This window comes from Sus scrofa, chromosome 11 (assembly GCF_000003025.6).
Source record: "Sus scrofa isolate TJ Tabasco breed Duroc chromosome 11, Sscrofa11.1, whole genome shotgun sequence".
Taxonomy (NCBI): Eukaryota; Metazoa; Chordata; class Mammalia; order Artiodactyla; family Suidae; genus Sus; species Sus scrofa.
In genome coordinates, this window is record NC_010453.5 from 64,802,007 (window position 1) to 64,823,691 (window position 21,685).

The 21,685-nt window shown below is 43.6% G+C and overlaps 1 protein-coding gene across 1 annotated transcript in view; it reads left to right on the forward strand.

Moving 5' to 3' along the window:
- The window catches only part of LOC110255845 (multidrug resistance-associated protein 4-like), a 131,054-nt gene that overhangs the window by 81,817 nt on the left and 27,552 nt on the right, over positions 1 to 21,685 (forward strand). The window contains 4 exon segments of the mRNA XM_021065788.1: positions 10,368 to 10,518; positions 16,606 to 16,725; positions 17,904 to 18,014; positions 20,965 to 21,065. Of these exon segments, the coding sequence (XP_020921447.1) occupies positions 10,368 to 10,518; positions 16,606 to 16,725; positions 17,904 to 18,014; positions 20,965 to 21,065 (483 nt within the window).

A 21,685-nucleotide genomic window follows, 5' to 3' on the forward strand; every position in this document is an offset into this window, starting at 1 on the left:
CAATGAGATAGGCAGAACATGTGCATTATATTTTCCCCTGATGCTTTCTGTTGTAAACCAAATGCCACCATTCACTTTTCCATAGAGGTGATTATGACTCTCAATTCTAACTGAAGAATACACATGTCCCTGAGCTAATGGGGTTGTGAAGAGATCCGAGGCAGGAAGGATGTGATTAGTGTATCCCAAGGAAGGGATAGGATGAGAAAATCTGAGTCTCAAGGTTTGTATAGATCTCATCATAGAGATATGACACACCAATGTTCTATAATGTTCTGATTTAACAGAATTAACTGAGTTTGCTGAGGTCAAAGGGAACAGAAGTGATAAAGGAGGGATCTGGGAACCAGAGCTGATCTCTGAACTCTCTGAGACTTGCAAGGTACCATATCAGCTTACGCTTGCAATCTCAATATTAATCATTGGTTGCTATTAGGCTTAGGAGCTTACGGTTAAAAGCCTTCCATGTTTTTCTTTTTCATTGATTTATCCTGTAATTGATATGTAATGAATACGGTTTGATAGAGGTTATATTTTATTTCTTGATCCTTTCAAAGATTTGTGTAGTCAGATCAGGATTTTACTGCCTCCATGAGAATCTTGTGTTAGCTAGCAGCACAGTCCATGTGATAGTCGTTTCATTGAAAGGTTATTTTTAAAATTTCATATGTCTGCAGAATAAATAGATGCAAGGATCTCTCCTACACACACATCAGTAAACAGCATACTGATCAAAAACAAGTCATTTTTTTTCTCTCTCTAAATCACAAGGAAATCTTGCCTTGTTTTCTTGCCAGGAAGTGAATCTTGCTGTGTTTATTGCACTTTAGTTGTACCTTCTGCAGAATGAGCAATAATTTAAGAAAATCTGGACTATGGGTATTTATCACAGTTTGAAATAGAATTCTTAAGAATCTGACAGCAGAACTAAAATTTTTGAAATTCTTTTGAGATATTAGCAGTCTTAATGATCCCAATTTCATATTTTAATACTGTAAACAATAAAAATACTATCTACTGATTGACTTTGTGTTTAAATATATACTTCACATTATGCCTAATATAAGTATGAGAGCAGGCAAGTGAGGATTCATATAAGACTGGAGAGAGCCAGAGTATGGATGGCATAGTTATTTGCATAAAGTAAGATGAATCCCTTTTTATTGATGTTTATAGACAACATGTTCTTTGGCACAAGCTTCACAGAGCCTATGAGGTACAAATCCCTTGGAATTAAGGTTAAGAGTAACATGTAGGTAGGTACCTAGGAATTCCTACAGGACTGTAAGCGACTGGGAAGGTAAATGCCCAGGAGGCCAACAGGCCTTGTCTTCAGCTGGTGCTTGTGGAAGGAGTGTGTTAATCTGCGATATGAGATACAGTGTTCATCCCACAGGGAGAGACGCCCTTGTGAACGTGGGATGAATGAATTGCAGCTGGTCATGGTGAGTGATGTTTTTTCTATGTTTTTGGATTCAGTTGACTAAAATTTTGTTGAGAATCTTTGTGTCTATACTCATCAAAGCAATATTGGCCTGTAATTTTCTTTTTTGGTAGTATCTTTGTCTGGTTTTGGGATTAGGGTGATTGTGGCTTCATAGAATGTCTTTGGAATTATTCTTTCTTCTCAACCTTTTGAAAAGTTTAAAGAGAATGGGTGTAAGTTCCTCTTTGTATGTTTGGTGGAATTTGCCTGCAAAGCCATCTGGTCCTGGACTTTTGTTTGTAGGGAGTGTTTAATTATATGTTCAATTTCATTTCTAGTGATCTGTCTGTTCAGTTGATGTGTTTCTTCTTGATTCCGTTTTGGTGGGCTCTATGTCTCTAGAGAGTGTCTATTTCTTCTAGGTTTTCAAATTTGTTGGCATGTAATTGTTGATAGTATTCTCTTATGTTTTTTGTATTTCTGCAGCATCTGTTGAGATTTCTACTTTGTCATTTCTCATTTTGTTTGAGTTCTTTCTCTCCTCTTCTTGGTGAGTCTGGCTAGAGGTTTGTCAATTTTGTTTACCCTTTCAAAGAACCAGCTCTTAGTTTGATTCATTTTTTTTTCCTAATGTTTTTTGGATCTCTATTGTATTGATTTCCTCTCTGATCTTTGGTGATTTCCTTCCTTCTGCTGACTTTAGGTTTTGTTTGCTCTTCTTTTTCTAGTTCCTTTAGGTGGTGGGTTTAAGTTGTCGATTTGAGATTTTTCTTCTTTTTTTGAGGAAGGCCTGTATTGCTATGAACTTTCCTGTAAGCAGTGGTTTTGCAGCATCCCGTAGATTTTGAATGGTTGTGTTTTCATTATCATTTTTCTCGAGGTATTTTTTAATTTCCCATTTGATTTCCTCATCAACCCATTCTTTTTTTTTTTTTTTAGTAGCATGTTGTTTAGTCTCCATGTAGTTAGTTTTCTTTTAAATTTCTTTTTCTGGGAGTTCCTGTCGTGGCGCAGTGGTTAACGAATCCGACTAGGAACCATGAGGTTGCGGGTTCGGTCCCTGCCCTTCCTTGCTCAGTGGGTTAATGATCTGGCGTTGCCGTGAGCTGTGGTGTAGGTTGCAGACGCGGCTCGGATCCTGCGTTGCTGTGGCTCTGGTGTAGGCCAGTGGCTACAGCTCCGATTGGACCCCTAGCCTGGGAACCTCCATGTGCCGCGGGAGTGGCCCAAGAAGTAGCAAAAAGACAATAAATAAATAAATAAATAAATAAATAAATTTCTTTTTCTATGGTTGATTTCTAGTTTCATGCCATTATGTTCAGAGGTGATACTTGAAATAATTTCTACATCTTAAATTTGTTGAGGTTGGTTTTGTGCCCCAGTATGTGGTCAATTATTAAGAATGTTCCATGTGCACTTGAGAAGAATGTATATTTTGTTTTTTTCTTTTTTTGATGTAATGTCCTGAAAATATCAATTAAGTCTAACTTTTCTATTGTGTCATTTTGGATATCTGTTGCCTTATTGCTTTTCTGTCTAGAGGACCTGTCCATTTATGTAAATGGGGTGTTAAAGTCTCCTACTATTATTATATTCAAATCAATTTCTCCTCTGATATCTGTTAGTATTTGTTGTATGTATTTGGGTGCTCCTATGTTAGGGGCATATGTACTGATGATTGTAAATACTCCTCTTGACTCAATCATTTTATCATTAAATACTGTCCTTCTTTGTCTTTCTTTGTGGCCTTCATGTTAAAGTCTATTTTGTCAGATATGATTATTGCAACTCCTGCTTGCTTGTCTTTTCCATTCACATGAAAATCTTTTTCCACCCCCTCATTTTCAATTTATATATGTCCATTGTCCTAAAGCTAGTTTCTTATAGGCAACATGTTGTAGGTTCTTGGTGTTTTGTACAGTCCGCTGCTCTGTCTTTTGATTGGAGCATTCAGTCCATTGACATTTTAAGGTAATTATTGATATATGTGTATTTATTGCAATTTTAAACTTTGTTTTCCAATTGATTTTATGTTTCTCATTTGTTCTTTCTCTTTTTGTTTAGATGATTTCCTTTTATTTTATGCTTGTGTCCTGTTCTTTTTAGTGTTTGTGAATGTATTGTTTGGTTTTGATTTGTGGTTGCCCTGTTTTTCAAGTATGTTAACCCCTTCCTATATCTGCTTGCTTTTGCCTGATATTCATATAGGCTTCAAATCACTCTAGGAAAAAAAAATAGTCTAGATTTTTTTACTTTCCTTCCCCACATTTTATGACTTTGATGTCCTTTTTTTAGCATCTTCATGTTTATCCTTTTCCTCTTCCTTGTGTTCATCGTCATTTTCATAATAGGGTTTTTTTTTCTCCCTTTTAGTTTTGTATACCGTCTTGTTTATGTGATTACTTTCCAGTTGTGATGTCTCCCATCCTATTTCTTCTTACTTCTTTTTTATTTAGAGGAGCCCTTTCAGTATTTCTTTTAGAAGGGGTTTAGTATTGTTGTACTCTTTCATTTTTTGTTTGTTGGAGAAATTCTTTATTCTTCTATTTTAAATTATATTCTTGTTGGGTAGAGTATTCTAGGCTGTGCATTTTTTTCCCTTTTAGAAATTTGAATATATCCTGCTACTCTCTTCTGACCTGTAGTGTTTCTGCAGAGAAATCAGCTGATAGCCTTATGGTATTCCTTTATAATTAACTCTTTGTTTTTCTCTTTCTGCCTTTAGAATCCTCTCTTTACCTTTAGCTTTTGCCTTTTTTTATTGTAATAAGTCTTGGCGTGCCTGTTTGGGTTGAACCTGTTTGGGCCCATCTGTGCTTCCTGTATCTTGATGTCTGTTTCCTTTAGATTTGGAAAGTTTTCAGCCATAATTTCTTCAAATATATGTTCAATCCCCTTTTCTTTGTCTTCTCCTTTTGGAATCCCTATTTTGCATAGATTGGCCTGCTTTATGTTATCCCACAGATCTCTCATGTTGCTTTCATGTTTTTTCAGTTGTATTCCGTCTGCTGTCCTGATTGGGTGATTTCCATTATTCTGTCCTCCAAGTCACTAATTCGTTCCACTGCATTATTCACTCTGCTCTCCAATGCCTTTAACTCAGTTTGTGGATCTGTAAATGAATTTTCTACTTTATCTTGGCTCCTTATATTATCTAGTTCCTTTCTAACACAATGTGCATTACTGTTCATATCCTCTCTTAATTCCTTCAAAATCATTCTTAATTCCTTCAGTACTTTCACTGTCTCCTTTTTGAACTCAGTGTCTGTTAGACTACAGAGATCTGTTTCATTATTTGCTCCTGCAGGTGAATTTTCCTGTTTTTTTTTTTTTTTTTTTTTTTAACTGAGAATGGTTTCTGAGATTCTTCATTTTGCTTAAGTTTTCTCTTTCTGTGAGTTTAGGGAAATCAACTACTGTGGTTTTGGAGGGCTGTTTATGTGCAAGAGTACCCCTGGGTATTTTGTGAGGGCTTACTACTTATTTTTGATATGAGCGTTTGGATACTTGCTGTCTCTTTCCTCAGTGTGAGCAGGCTGTTATCCCTTTGATAGGTTGCTGCGTGTGCACTGGGGGAGAAGAAGGCCATGGGCATGGCTAGTAGTCAGTGCCTGGTTTCTGGGCCCTTGACTGTAGGAAGGACCCCCAGGAAGGTGGCACATGCTGCTCCTAGTTGCAGGGCCCTGGGAAGTGTCAGTGAGCCTCAGGCACATTTAGGCAGGGCCTGGATCATGTGGCAGTGGCAGCAGTAGGGTGTGTTCATTCCCAGGCGAGTGAGAGCAATAGCGGGTGGTACTTGGTTGCATTGTGCTTACCTGTGCCAACTTCTAAGGTGACTGGGGCCACAGGTGGTGCCTGCTCATGGACACCTAGTGGTGATGGGCCATGGCCTCTAGAGTCAGAGATAACTGTGGTGTTTTGCCCCCACTGCCTGTAGACCACACAAGAAGCACCCCATCCCGCTTAGCCCACACATGAGGTATTGCCACTCATAGCCGGTGCAAGAGTGGCCAGTGCACGTAGCCTGCACAAGAGGCACTTTGCCACCCCTAGCCCTACCCTCTGAGAGCCCATGCATGTGCAGAGAAAGATATTTCTGTGGTGGTCCACCCCTACTCCTCTTGTGTTCCCTAACAATGGCACCTTGCCTCTCCTGTGGGCCCAGACCTCCTCCTGGGCTCCCTTGGCTGTAGTGCTCCACTCCCTAGCTTCCTCAGGCTGTCTCCACATTGGCAACCCTAGTCCTTTCCCTGGAACTGACCTCTAGAGCCTGAGTCTCAGCACCCAGCCCAAACCCGAGCATCTCAAACCGTGGTGTCCTGGGGGGTGGTACTGATGGTCTTTGTGGCTCTGTCTCTATTTTGCCCTCTTCAGTCCAATTGCTGCACTTTTCTCTGTGGCTTTGAGGTCCCTCCATTTCAGCTGATCTCCCTGTTAGTTAGGTGGCTTTCCGGGGTGTGGGCTCCTTTCCTCTTTCTCAGCTCCCTCTCAGGAGTGCTAGTCCCATCCAGATTCCTTCTCTCTCGCTCTCTTTTTTTCCCCTTTGTTCTACCCAGTTATGTGGAGGGTTTCTTGCACTTTTTGGAGGTTTAAGGTCTTCTGCCAGCGTTTAGTAGGTGTTCTGTGTGAATCGTTCTACATGTAGATTTTTATTTTTTATGTATGTGGGTGAAGGCGAGAGCCACATCTAACTTGTCTCTGCCGTCTTGATTGGACCTGTGAACCTCCCGCCATTTAATGTAATTGCAACAGAGAAAGTCAAGCTGTAACTGAGTCCCAAACCATTGTATTGTAGCTGAGTCCCAAGTCATTACTTCCTTGCTCATTGGCTAGATCTGGAGAATTGTCAAATTTCTTCCATATTATGAAGAAACTCACCATGGCCTCTAGGAATAAAGCAGTGTCTTCTTTTCCAGGTTTTTTGAGTGGGCAGGTGTTTAAACAAAACCATTAACATTTTTCACTAGAATTATTTTCTTTACTGTTTTTGTGTCTACCTTATTAATAATTCATTTAGATGCCAGTGAGGTTTGTCAGAAACAGCTTCACAGGACAGCATTCTTCCTGAAGATGAGAGGTGCTCATCACACTCCCTTCCTCAGGTGGTGGCGACAAGGTCCTCTGCCTTAGTCATCCTGACGTCCCAACCAGGCTGCTTGTCTGCACCAGGAAGGCTGACCTGCAGTGGACCCAGGTGGATTTCCTGGGATTCACTAGTGTGTGAAATCTAGCTTTTGTACTTCCCTTGATAGCATCACACCAGTTCATGGTGCATGATATAGAAAAGGTCAAACTGATCTCCTCTTTGGACTGTATCGAATAACTGTGTTGGTTTTGTTGACTCAGAAAAACTGATTCCACACTTTTCCCCTTAGTCTCTCATAAAAGCCTAGTGGTTTTACAACAGGAAGTCTTCACCAAGAAAAAGCAAAACCTGAAAAAGAAGATATGGAATAAGAAAAGAAACATCTCAAAAACTATTGACGTGCCTTCATTTCTTTAAGGTTATCAATCTTTGGAAGGCCTAGAGTTGGGAAGAAAATACAGAGAGGACAAAAATTATAGTAGGTATGAGGTTTACAGGTCATATTACTTTAAAGGTGCATCCTCAATCAAAATAGACTTGAGATACTATTTTTGCTTTGACCAGAGAAAAGCCACAGTCACTTTGGTGTATATGACATCATCTACGAAAAATAGCACCTGCTTTTTTAAGTCCTTGTATAATATAAGCTGTGTCAGTGGTTCGAATGAGTGACCTCTTAGGGTCCAACTTCATGAGCTTCTTAAGATTCTTTGGGTCCTTGGACTTAGTCGTAATGGACTTAGAGTTTCAGTTTGTTATGTATGAGCTGGTAAGCACTTTACCTGCATGATCGCATTTAATTCCCACCAGCATCCCTTTATTGTTGTTGGTATATCCCAGTTTTCACTATGATTGAGAGTAGGTGTAGGGCCTTACCCTCCCTGCTAATATCCAAGAAGGTTGGCCCTAAGCCCCGTCTTCAGCACAATATCTGGCTAATGGAATTTCCATTCCAGGTTTAGGTTTTCATTCTCTGCAAACTAAAGAATTATTCTGAATTGTGATAAATCAGTATATACTCTCAAGTGAAATATTTCATCCAACAATTTTTTTTGTATTTCTTCATGTGGGTTCATAGAATTTGGATAGAATTCCCAAATGCTATGCTCCAAGTAGGCTATAAGCACAGCAGCATAATGATGGTCTTTATTTCTTGGTACTTTAGGACTTGGGTCACTTGCTTCTGGGTCACCATGTTTCTTTCTCCCCCATCATTGTCTCTGTGACATAGTGTAACAGAGGCACAGAGGCACTGGCCATGGGGAGGTGGGCCATCAGATGAGCCTGAATTCCAGTTAGATATGGGCGGGGAGAATTGAGTGTGTAGCCTGGGTTATGCTCCTTGGAATTCCTGGGAGTGTGGAAGGAAGAAATGAGATTGGCCTCAAGGAAGGGATATTTGTCGTGCACCAGAATTGTGTTTCCTTCTTCAGAGAGTTGGCTCTTTGCTTAGATAGTATTTTTGTCTTCTACAAACTTGTATAAAGAGTTTGAGACAGCTGGCAAGAAAAGGTTCACAAATGTATGTCCATAGATACATATAATTATAAACCCATACCTTGTGTTTTACTTCCCTTGTTTTTGTAATATCCAGTCCACTATGAGGCTGGCTATAGTATGACCTACAAGTAGAGACAAAACTCTTGCAGAAAGCCTCTTTGAACAGCTTCAGAATTTAGGGCCATGAGATCTAACGGACTTAACCTAACTAGGGAGCTTCTGAGAGCAACAGTTACCCACTGGTCCTTATGGCTACCAAGGAAAAACACTGACAGAGCGCCCCTGGAGCTCTGCTTCTTCTGGGCTGTGCCCACAGCATGTGGAAGTTTCCAGGCCAAGATAGAGCCCTTCATTTTGATCTTAGGTCTGCTTCCCAGGTAACCTGCCAGGCTGGGTTAGTCATAAAAGGCCCTTACCTGGAGAGAGCCAGATTATTGAAACTGGTGATTTTCCGATCAAATGATGTGAATCTGCTAAAAACTATAACTTGGATTTTTTTCATAATTGACATTTCATTAAGTTTTTTTTTTCTTGTCAACTTATGATGGCAAGCCAAGTGACTTTACCTAAGACCATACACAGAAGCAACCAGAAGGACCCCTCCCCATGAGCATGAAGGGCATAGCAGGGTGGGATGTGTCAGTTAATCCAGGAGCTGTAAGAAGTCGTACAGGCGTATGTATAACAGGGGAGAGGTCGGACAGCTCTATCTCCACTTACGGTTGGAACTTGTTCCTTCAGAATTCTATTCCTCTTCACTCTAAGTTTTATGTTGATACCGCAGCAGAGCCTGGGAGAAACAGGAAAAGCAAAGGGGTCTCCATCCAGATAATGCAGTTTGGTTTACAAGGGCTCCTGGCCACAAAGTCACAGTTGTGGAAGTTTCCCTGCTAGCCCATCCCTCAGAGATGTGACTGGGGCCAGCTGCCCTGGGTGATGAGGTGGGAAGGCCCTGGGCTGGTGAGGTCAGGATGCAGGTGCTGGTGCTGAGAGGACCCAGAACAACCAGTGTTAAGTAGGAAAAGCCTCTTAACCTTCCTAACCCAGCTCTCTCTTGGTCAAAACTTCTATGACCTGTGACTACTCTCTGCACGTTACTCATGCCACACTTCCCTCTAAGAAATCCTCTAAGAAAAGCGTTCAGATATTCTTTCCTGTGTTTGCCCAGTGCTCTGCGCCTTGTCCAGATGGTCATGGATTTATATCCATCTGGGATCATAAACTTTAGAGGCCTTGGCCCAGGCTGAGTGAATCAGCCCGTCCTCAGCAGCCCACCCCGGTTTCCCAGCACAGGGACACTGAGTGTCGCTTGAGTTCCCCTCACCTGAAGCTGTGCACCATGGTGTCATGCTTTTCGTGATAAAGATGGATACTTAAGTGAGAATCAGCCAGTGGCTTAGGTTTCTATTCTTCCTGCTATATTTTTAGATCAAGGTCATTTCCTGAGATTTAAAATCACCTCGTGAGATGAGGTGATGATTAAGTGCATGCTCACTTAATGTTCACTTAAGATCTCTTGGCACAGTGCCTGGTATGCAGTAAACACCTAGTAAATGGCATCTGCTGTTATCACCATTAGCCTTTGAAATGGACATTTAGATACTTAGCATAATGAAAGAAAGCTGGCTTACATGGTGGGGCAAACTTAAATATGTCACAGTGGCTCATAACCTGGGCTCTCTGGCTCTGTGACTTATGCTTTGCCGTCTCCACCACGTTGCGTTTCCTCTCCCTGTGCCTCAGTATTTCCATCTGTAAAATGAGACCATACTGTTACTCAGTAGTGCTGCTGTGAGGAGTAAGGAGGTAATAGGTGTGAAGTACTGAACACCCTATACACAGTCAGCACTCAGTAAATGTTAACTATGGGTAGAAGACCAAGAAAAGGAGTTCCTACTTCCAAAGGTCACCATGTGACTTTTTCCCTACCTTTCTGGTCACTAAATTTATAATTAGCCACTTCTTTATCCCTACACCTATAGCAGAGGCTTCTGGATCCCTCATCTATGCTACCTGTGTGGTCATCTACCTACTGACACCTGCTGACTCCTGATAATTGGGATTCAAGCCCTACTCTCTGAGCCTCAAATATTCTCCTCTGTTAAAAATAGCAATGCCTGCTTCATAGGCCCCTTGTATATCAAAGAGCTGATACCTAGAAAGATCTTATCAGAGTTTTTGATGCACGTATATCATGAGGACCACCTGTAATTTTATTTCTTTGACGGTAAAACATTCCCTACCATTCCAACAAGTCTTTCGAGGAAAGAAGTTTAATCCTCACTAATCCATTAAAGTTTATCTTTGCAAAGAATCCTTGATAGAGAGGCCTCTGTATCTTTTTTCCTATTTCAGACATTTCTTCTTGTGATGGGTGTGGTGGGCGTGATGGTGGTGGTGATTCCTTGGACTGTGATACCCTTGATTCCACTTGGCATCATCTTCTTTGTTCTTCGGAGATATTTCTTAGAGTCGTCACGAGATGTGAAACGCCTGGAATGCGCAAGTGAGTACCTGGGCTCTCGGGGTGGGATGCAGATGCAGGCCGGCTTCCATTTATGCTGTAATTAACCAGATCCCTGAAATCCTGCAGGTGCTGTCTTCTGGAATTTCTCACCAAGTGAACCTTAGGTAACTGAGTATTATGGCCACTGGGAGTCCCTTATGGCACATGGAACTGGTGGCAAGTGAGCTGCAGCTTTGCATTTTAGCGCGAGGATGAATGTGAGCACTGTGAGAACAGGGCCCGTTTCTGTCTTGTTCATGACATACGTCCGAACAGAGCTGCCACTCAGTAAATGTTTCTCTAGAAAAAAAAATATTTTATCCTGTTGGAACTAATGTAGAAGGAAAATAAGGGAATTTTTCTTCCCCTGAAGTTACTAGAAATATAAAGGAAAGAAAGACTAGATAAAGGAGAGGAGGCATCAGGAAATATATGTTAGAAGTGATATATTTGAAAAATAAATTGTTTTATATGTTCAAAAGGCAAATTAGTTGCAGTTGCTAAATATTTTGAAAAGATAAGCCCTGTTCTTTTCAGGTTTGCTCTTTGTTGTCACCAGTAATTGGTGTTAATGCCACAGTGTTTGTGGTCCTCCCTCCCCAAGGCTGGTCATAGGAATGGATGCTGAGAATAATCCCCTTGGGAGGCCCTGGGAGGGGGCGGTGTCTGTTCAGCACACATGTAATCTATTGCTCCGTTTGACTGCCTAGATTTGGAATATCATTTCTAGTCTACAGGTAATCAGAAAGGCTGAAATTCATTGTTAATGCACCAACACATTTCATCATTATGAAAACCAAAAAGCATGAGACTAGAATTGTTACATTCTTTTTAAAGGTCTATGAGTGGTTGCCAAAAAGTAAAAAAGGAAGATGTTTGTATCCAAAACCTCAACCATGGATAGTTCCTGCGAATTAATACCAACTGAACTTTCTGGAAGCCAAGCCAAGAAGAAAAGCCTTTTGAGTCCCATAGTTTTCTATATCTATTAAGTGGAGTAATCTAAATTCATCAAGACAAAGAAGTTTTTTTGTTGTGATATTTGCGTGCTTTGTTTTTAATAATACGCTCTTAAGAGGCACTTGTCCTGAGCATTTGAGTAAAGGATGGTGGGCCTCAGTTTCCTAAAAGCTGTAGAAACGTTTCTCACTCATCAAGGGGAGCAGCTCAACCCCCTGAGGTCTGGTTTGTGAGGAGTCTGAATGGACAGCAGAACAGCGGAGTCCAGGTGTGTGTGACCATGTGACGTGGTAGGAGGCAGGACCTGGGGAGGCAGGAGAGGAAGTGAGAGCTCCATCCAGCCTTCTGCGTAGACAGGGCCTCAGATGTTTTGTGACTTGAGGCCACTTGTGAAGTGGAGTCACTCAGCAGTCTTGTTGCAAAGCAGTTTTCTGGTACATTACAGGAGGGGTGGTTCCAGAAGGAATGTTTGCCAGAGATCTGTGCCTGGGGCTGGGACCACCTTCTGTCCGTGTGGTCATGGAGAGAAGGACACCCCCTGAGGCTTTTTTCAAGAAGCAGTAGAGGATTTTCTCAGGGTTTGATCTGGAGAGTCTGAGAACTCTGGCCCTCATGTGTGTGGAATGTTGAGATTTTTGGCACCCTAAATAGGCTGCAGGAGTTGGAGAATGAATTCAACCCAGATGCTCCTTCCTCCACACCCCAGGTAACCAAGTGTGGTGGATGGTTGATTAGAGCTGTTTATGTTTTCTCTCTAGGTGGTGGGTCTGTGCCATAATAATAACACCACTATCTTCCCTATGCAGTAACTGGTAGTGTGTCTTAAGGCCACTGTTGGAGCCACCAGCAAAAGAAGGTATAACCCTGCTTCATCCTTGTGCTCTGAGGGACCACTGAAGTCCCAAGATTTATTTTCAGATCCTGTTGCTTCATCTTAATGAAAGGTCTACAGCTAATTATAATTTCTTCCCCCATTTGCAAAAGTGGGCATAGTAACAGTCACTTATGGATCCCTGCATAAAACCAGCAAGGCCTTATGTTGCCTTTTTCTGGTCAGCTCTATTCCTTTAGCTGTGCCCGAATGATGAAGCCACATCCACATTCTGTCTGAAAGGTGCTGTAATCAACTAGCAATGTCTGCCATGGGCACCGCTAGGGAGGATTAGCATGTGTGACATGTGTATTCAGACCATGGAGTCTCAAGTCTGCTGTTTTAAGGGTTCTTAGGCCAGTTTCCCAGGGACTTTGTTCAGCTTCAGGTACTTAATAAGATGCACAGGAATGTGAAGGCTATTGGATGTTAGCTGAGTAAGATTTGGGGTTTTCTAAACATAAACAACAAAGTCTAGGGAAAAGTGCCTGTAGTCACGCATGGGAATCCTTAACCCTGATTACTCTCCCTCTGAGACAGTGTGGCTGTGATTAAAAGCACAGCCTTGGGAATCAGAGAGTTGGCTGAGTAAGTGGGTTAACTGACTGACTCTTGGGCAGTGTGTGCTCTTAATCCCTCAGTCTGGTTTTCTCTCTGTCAAGGATATAACAATACCTGCCCTCTGTGGTCTCATGAGGATTTCTTGAGTTGATGCTTATAAAGTGCTTGCCAGCTTCTCTCAAAGGCATAGAACCTTGAACATGAGGGAAGTAACATATTAACAACTCATGGGCATCACGTAGCGTGAACGATAACCCGCAGCAGGGCTGTCAGCCTGGGGGCCTTGCATTCAGTTCCCTGCCCTCCCCCTGCCAGGGAGGATCTGCAGGCCTTGTGGGGGTGTGTCCCCAAGAGTCCTCGAGGTGGTGTAAACACAGCCGTCAGTCATGCGAACTGTAGGGTTACAGGTGTCTGTGACTGCGTACCAAGGCCATGGCTGTGACATAGTCTCTTTCAGAATAGCGAGCTCAGTCTTTGTGGGAAAAGGATGTTACTTTGGGCGAGATGATGCAAGAGTCTTAATTTTAGCCTAGTTTTCTTTGCAGACTCTCCAGTTCATGCACCCTGGTAGCTTGCTCAGTCGTAAGTGGGTTTGGAAGAAACAGGATAACTTTTCATGGGTCTAGTTTCCTGCTGGATTCTGTGCCTCTTTGGCATGAGGTGAGGTAGGTGATGGGTGTTTGGTGTCCCCAGCGATCAAGGCTGAGATGACACCTGATTTCTAAAGTGCATTCCATCCTCCATCCCTGCTGGAAAGAAGTACCTGCAGCTTTGATCTCCTGAGAAGGGAAGCAGCAGAGGGTGGCCAGGCTGAAGAGTTCACCTCACGACTCTTCTGGGTGACCAGCATGTCTGCTTCCTTCTCAGAAGCCTTGTCTGTGATGAGTAGTGTTGACGTCACAGCGTTTGCTCTGGGATGAGAGCGGGGTTCTAGTGAGTTCTCTGTGCTCTCTGGGGCTGGACTCCTGGCCCCTCCTGACAGGATAATGGGCCCTGGAATTCTCCCGCATTGTCCCTGTGACCCCCCCCCCCGCTTCCATATGGACTGAGTTCTGGGGGCGGGTTGGGACACCTGCTGGGGCTGCAGGAAAGGCCTGATCAGAGCTTCCAGCCTTCCTTACTTGGAGCATGAGTTCAATATGTGTTCATGCTGCTGTGTTAAAAGTGCAAAGTTAAACTAAAATAAATAAAATTAAAAGTCGCTCAATAGAATGAAGGGAAAAAGCAGTGTGGATGCTGGAATAAGACCCCAAACCTGCAGCTGGCCAGTCAGAAGCTCCAGCGAGTCTCTTACGGCTCTTTGTCTGACTTTGATACAAGAGGAAATCTTAGGTCATGTCCCGGTTTAGAGAAGGATTTTTTTCATGAACACACCATCACAGGTGAGGGTCCCTAACAGTGAAGGTTCCTGGTCAGATGTCCTAGTGGAAAGAGCCCCAGCCTGAGTGGCTGGTCACTGGCCCATGGCCCAGGCTGTGCTCCCCCAGCCCAGGACTTCCCACCCTCTCTGAACCCCAGTGTCTCACAGGAGGAAGCTGCTCCATCCTTGCTTGCAAATCAGGGACACTAAGCACAGAGGAGGTTCTGTGTCTTGGCCCATTTGTACCCAGTACCCCCAACACATGCAGCGCCCATGTGCACATCGGTACTGAGTGAACTGCCCCCAGACAGGCATTTGGATGCCAGGCTAAGGAATAAGGTCCTGAAAATAATCTGGAGTTTTCCCCCATTCATTGCTATCGCCTCCATCATTTTCTAACATCTCTGTAGCCCCCTGTGAGTTGTTACCTTCCCCTAAACACCTAGGTTTTGCTGACACTCCTTCTCTAAGAGACACACAGGTACTAAGTGCTGAGTGTTTCCTGCTGATAAAGCACAAGTTATCACTCATCCCGGACAGAGGTCACAGGCTCCGAGTCTGCCCTTGACCACAGTGAGTTACAGCCTGGTTCACGGTGGGGAATGAAAGCCGTGAGGGCTCCTCCCTGCCCAGCAGCCTGAGCCCACCTGTTCAGTGATGGGCAGGAGCCTGGCCCTGGTGCTGGTGTTCAGTGGGCTCTTAGGGCAGACGGCAGAGAGACGAATGGCCAGTCATGTGCCACCAACTCCTAAACCCATGTGAAGTCTCTCAAAAGAGAATGGCCACTAAGGCCACCGTCTGCTTCTAAAAGGGTGATGATGTGAGTGTCACATGCCACAGGGACCTCCAAATGCCAGGACAGGTCTCCAGCAGGGTAGTTATAAAAACATCCATCAGGTTCCCAGAGCAGAAGTCATAATAATTCAAAGACAACTTGGCTGCATGGGTCCTGTGGGCACAAGGGCCCTGTGGTACCAGGTGCGCTGTGACCCGTGTAGCACAGGTGCAAGGAAAGTCCCAGGATGCAGGGTGATGGCAGACTGTCCCCTCACCTTTTTTATCTCGCACCTGTCCTGGGCCTGGCACTGTTCCAGTTTGGGGGACATACCAATTTCATCCCAGCCCTCAGGTTACTCACCTAAGGTGGGGACAACCCACAGCTCCTCAAAATTCAGTGTGGTTAGGGTTAGGGTCACGGAGAATTAAATCTGAAAATACTACTCACTGAGAAATTCGTAAATAGTAATTACACAGGAATAAAAAGACTCAAATGTCGCCATATGCAGCAACGTGATGTACGTAGAGAATGTTATTCTTAGTACAGTAAGTCAGAAAAAAACAAATACCATATGAGATCACATATGCAGAATTGAAAAAATAAGACAAATGAATCTCTATTCAGAATAGAAACTCTGTAACATCGAAATCAAACCCACGGTTATCGAAAGGGAGAGGGTCAGAGGAGGGAGGGACAGAAGAGGAGTGTGGGGTTAACAGATCCGCACCACTGCACATCAGATAGGGAGCAACAAGGGTTTACTGTGCAGCACAGGGAGTTGTATTCAGTCTTTTGTAAGAACCTCTAATGAAGTATAACAGAAAAACCTCAATTACTATGCAATGTTCCTGAATGTAACATGACATTGTAAACCAACTACATGTCAGTAAATTAAAAACAATTAGTGAATAGTTTCCACCTGGGGATGTGTCCGGGAAGAATTTGGAGGGAGGTGTGTTTGAGGGGGACCTTGATGGATGAATTAGTGAAGAAAGAATTTCGTGATCTTGGAGTTCCTGTTGTGGCTCAGTGATTAACGAATCCGACTAGGAACCATGAGGTTGTGGGTTCGATCCCTGGCCTAGCTCAGTGGGTTAAGGATCCTGTGTTGCCATGAGCCGTGGTGTAGGTCACAGATGCGGCTTGGATCCCGCGTTGCTGTGGCTTAGGCATAGGCTGGCGGCTGCAGCTCCAATTCGACCCCTAGCCTGGGAACCTCCATGTGCCATGGGTACGGCCCTAGAAAAGACTAAAAAAAAAAAAAGGAATTTCATGATCTAAATGTAGCTGTGATTTGGATTTGGTCAAAGAGGGGTTCAAAGAGAAGCTTTCATTTCCAAGGTGTTAAAGTGAAGCTGATGTGAACAGGAGTTTGAGGTTCACACGGAGGGTCCTCTCCAGAAGGGGTGTCATCCCTCCTCCCCCAGACAGCCCCCCAGGCAGTCCTAGGTGTGCCCCTTGGTGGGATGTATGACCCCAGAGCAGGGGAGGCAGTGGGTTTCCTGGCATCCAGCCTCCCTGACCTGCTCTGTCGTGTCTCTGTCTCTGCTTCCCCAGCTCGGAGCCCAGTCTTTTCCCACCTAGCATCTTCTCTCCAGGGACGCTGGACCATCCGGGCGTTCAAAGCCCAACAGAGGTTTCAAGAGCTGTTTGACGCTCACCAGGATTTGCACTCAGGTCTGTGAGTTTCTGGAAATGATTCAAAGTAAGGGATGAGCTGCCTTCTGAGGTCTGACGTCCCCCTCAGGTGGCCCTGCTGGCCAGCACCTCTCTCTGTGCTGCCCTGGTCCCCCTCTGCACATCCTCCCCCTCCCCCACCCTCCCTCTCAGCTTCCCCTCTGTGCTCCCCTCTGCCCCTCACAGCCCTGCTTTTCTCCCCTGACTGCTTTGCATTGTCCTTCCCTCACGGTGCCCTGCGGATTTCTGTCCCTTTAGGACAGGGGTCTACAAACTTTTCTTCCTTTCTTTCTCTTTCTTTCTTTCTTCTTTGTAAAGATCCAGATAGAAAATGTTTCAGGCTTTGTGTGCTCTACTGTTGCATTTGCTCACCTTTGCTGTTGTGGCACCAAAACAGGCAAAAAGTATATATCAGCTAATGGTGGCGGCTGTGTTCCATAAAACTTGATTCATAAAACCAGATGAGGGCAGTTCTTAGATAACAGGCTGTAGTTTGCCAACTCTCCTCAGAGTATGCAGGGTGGCAGAAGTGATTGAGGAAAATAATTTCCTGATTTGCCACCCACTTGATGAGTATTATTCTTTGTAGCAGTGATGTTTTTTTCTAGGGTAGAATTTTCAGAATTTCCTCTAAGCCTGTAAGATCCTGGCCCAGCTTTGCAATCTTTATTCTATTTTGTGCAATAACATTTTCAAAGCCACATGCAGATCCTTGTAGCTGATAGTCATTTAGATACTGGCCTCTAAGAATAAACATGTGCAGGGCCCTGCCATGAGCACAAGAAGGTGCTGGAAACAGAGGGAGCTGTGCTCTGCTGTCAGAGAACCAGGAACCGTCAACTTGTGAGAGGAAGAATCTCCCTTGAGGCCCCAGCCCTGCAGGAAACACACCAGTGAGACCATTTTCCATCTTTGTCCTTGTGACCGTATTTCTGTTATGACCTGTGGGTTGAGGTTTTCAGCACACGCTTCCCACCAGCCCCTGGACTGATTCCTCTGTGTCCCACATGTTGTCTGGTGTGAGAGCCTAGATTTCTGGAATCTTCAGGTTCCTTGAGGGGATGACTTTGTGTGAAAATCTCCTGTAGCTCAACTGAGCAACATGCTCCATCTCATGAGAAGCTGCTAACGTGTTTTCTCTGCTTGTTTGTTATCCTTATTTCGGTTCACGAATCCAGAGGCCTGGTCCTTGTCTTTGACCACATCCCAATGGTTCGCCCTATGCCTGGATGCCATCTGTGCCGTCTTTGTCATTTGTGTTGCCTTTGGGTCCCTGTTTCTGGCAGAAAGTAAGTAAAGATGTGGGTAACTATTTGTGGTATGATTACAGTTTATGGCTTCATATACATTTATTTTATTTTATTTTATTTTAGTCTTTGTTGTTGTTTTTGTTGTTGCTGTTGCTATTTCTTGGGCCGCTCCCGCGGCATATGGAGGTTCCCATGCTAGGGGTTGAATCGGAGCTGTAGCCACCGGCCTACGCCAGAGCCACAGCAACGCGGGATCTGAGTCACGTCTGCAACCTACACCACAGCTCACGGCAACGCCGGATCGTTAACCCACTGAGCAAGGGCAGGGACCGAACCCGCAACCTCATGGTTCCTAGTCGGATTTGTTAACCACTGCGCCACAACGGAAACTCCTTCATATACATTTATTAAATTAAACTCTTGCTAACTTGCCTAATATCATATACTCTTTGGTTCTTTTGAATTGTATTAAAGTATTTGCAGCTTGTGAGTCTGAGTGTGGCCCATGGAAGGAGTCATTTGATTCTTGATAAGACCTTTTATTCTTCTATCTTTCTTTGAATGGGTTGAAGTCTACACAACTGTGGCAAGCTGACCTTCAGAACATTCTAGGTTGTGTCCCATGGTTGGGAGGAGAGAACCAGCTTAGGGCTTTGGGGTTTAGCTTTGGGGCCACTTGGATCTGGTGGTTGAAGGTGCCTGGTGCACAGAGGGGAGACGATGCTGTGTAGGAAAGAACAGTCTCCTCCCTGCTCTCTGGGGGTGTTGGTGTGGGTTGTATGGAGTCACCGTCCCTCACTACTCCATGGTAACAACACAAAATCACAGTCTGTAATGATGGAACAGGTGTTTCTGCCCTGGCACAAAGGGTTAAGAACCTAACTACAGTGGCTTGGGACAGTGTGGAGGTGAGGGTTTGATTCCAGCCTGGCATAGCGGGTTAAAGGATCCAGCATTGCCACAGCTATGGTGTAGTTTGCAGTTGTGGCTCTGATTCAGTCCCTGGCCCAGGGAACTTCCATGTCCCACAGGTGTGGCCATAAGGAGAAAAAAGAAATAATACTCTCATTATATGCACGTGATTTAAATATTATAAGGAAGTCTTCTTGGCAAAGAGACAGAAGGAACTCGGCTTGGGATGAAGAATGGGACTGACTGGTTCTCTTCAGCAGGTAGTTCTGAGAAAGTTGGAAGCTGCATGTGAATCAGTGAAGTTAGAACCTACCCTCAAACCATACACAAAAATAAACACAAAATGGCTTAAAGATTTAAATATATAATATGACACCACAAAACTTTCTTAGAAGAGAACATGGGCAAAACATTCTGTGCCATAAATTGTACCAGTATTTTCTTTTTCTTTTTTTCTTCTTGGCTTTATTGGGCCACACTTATGGCATATGGAAGTTCTCGGGCTAAGGGTGGAATCAGAGCTGCAGCTACCTACCTACGCTACAGACACAGCAATTTGGATCTGAGCCACATCGGCCACCTACACCACAGCTCATGGCAACGCCAGATCCTTAACCCACTGAAAGAGGCCATGGATCAAACCCACATCCTCGACCCACATTCTCGTGGATTCTAATCTGCTGTGTTACTGCTGAGACACAATGGGAACTCCTATACCAATATTTTCTTTCTTTCTTTTTTTGTCTTTTTTTTTAGGGCCACACCCACCTACAGCTCCAGTTCGACCCAGACTAGGGGTCGAACTGGAGCTGTAGCCACTGGCCTGCAGCACAGCCACAGCAATGCCATATCTGAGCCATGTCCATGACCTACCCTGCAGCTCATGGCCACGCTGGATTGTTAACCCACTGAGCCAGGCCAGGAATCAAACCTGCATCCTCATGGATACTAGTCACATTCGTTTCTGCTGAGCCACAACGGGAGCTCCAAGAACTCCCATACCAATTCATTTTCTTTAGTCTCCCAGTGCAATGAAAATAAAAGCAAAAGAAAAAATAGGAACTAATAAAACTTACAAGCTATTGTCCAGCAAAGGAAGACATAAACAAAATGAAAAGACCACCTGTCGGCTGGGAGAAAATATTTGCAAGTGATGGGACTGACAAGGGCTTAATTTCCCAAATATATAGACACCTCAAACAACTCAATAACAAAAACTAAACAACCCAATTTAAAAATGGTCAGAAGCCCTAAGTAGACATTTCTCCAAAAAAGACATACAGATGGCCAATAGGCACATGAAAAGATGCTCAGCATTGCTAATTAGTAGGTAAATGCAAACTAAAACTGCAATGAAGTACCTCCCAAAACCATTAAGAATGGCCATCACTAAAAAGTGCACCAATAACAAATGCTGGAGAGGCTGTGGAGAAAAGCGAACCCACCTGCACTGTTGGGAAAGTAAGTTGGACTCTAAAAAACAAGCAAACAAACAAAAAACCTTAAAAACAGAGTTACCATATGATCCCGCAATCCCACTCCTGCCGCTCCTCGGCATATACCAAAGGAAACCATAATTTGAAAAATACATGCACCTCAATGTTCAGCTCAGCATGATTCACAGTAACGAAGACATGTTACTGTGAATGGACACAACCTAAATATCCATCACCAGAGAAATGGATAAAGAAGATGTATTTCAGGGGTTCCTGTTGTGGCTTTGCAGGTTAAGAACCTGACTAGTATCCATGAAGATGCTGGTTTTATCCCTGGCCTTGATCATGGGGTTAAGGATCTAGCATTGCTGCAGGCTGCGAAGTAGGTCACACAGATGCAGCTCAGACCCCAGTTAACAGATGCAAACTAATACATTTAAAATGGATAAACAACAAGGCCCTACTGTATAGCATGGGGAACCGTATTCCGTATCCTGTGGTAAACCATGATGGCAAAGAGTGTGAAACAGACTCTATATATAACTGAATTACTGTACAGCAAAAATTGACACAACATTGCAAATCAATAAAATTAAAAAAGAAGAGCACTGACCTCATTCCTCCTCTTCATCCTCTTTTAGCTTTGAATGTCGGGCAGGTGGGCCTGGTGCTGTCTCTCGCCCTCACGTTCATGGTGATGGTCCCGCGGTGCGTCAGGCAAAGTGCCGAAGCCGAGACTATGGTAAAGTGTTTATCTTAAACTTCTTAGCCTGTTCTAGTCTCCTTGCCATTAAATGGTATAACATCAATTCTTATGTGAAATATTAAAACTCTTATTTTTAATTGTAGGTAACAGAATTTTTTAGATCCTTCCTGTCTGTTTAAAGTTAATGGAAAGTAGAATATACACATCTTTTTCTCACTCTTATGTGTGCCACGTCCGTAGGTTTTCTGTTCATCACATGCTGTCTTCACGTGTAATAAATGTCGCTGTAGGAGGGAGGTTCTGAAATCCTGGAAAGAATTAAAGTCGGTCTCTTAGAGGCTTATTTATTTTTGTTTCTTAGTTGGTAATTCCTCATTTTTTAAAAAAGATGAATGTAATGTTTTGAGGTTGGTTGTTTAATGGGTATCCCTCAAATTTTAGCATTTATTCTTGTGTGTGTTGAGCTCCTGAATTTGCAGGTGCCCCTTCTTTCTGGCAGAATAAGCCCCGTCCCAGAATGTGCTGTCTGAGGTGTTGAGTGAATGGTCGTTTAGGAGGCCTTAGTCAGTTTGTAAATTATCTCCTTTTTTGAATATCTGCAACTTCTCCTAAGAGAGAAAAACAATATAAAGGAAATGTTTCCATTGCATTCTTCA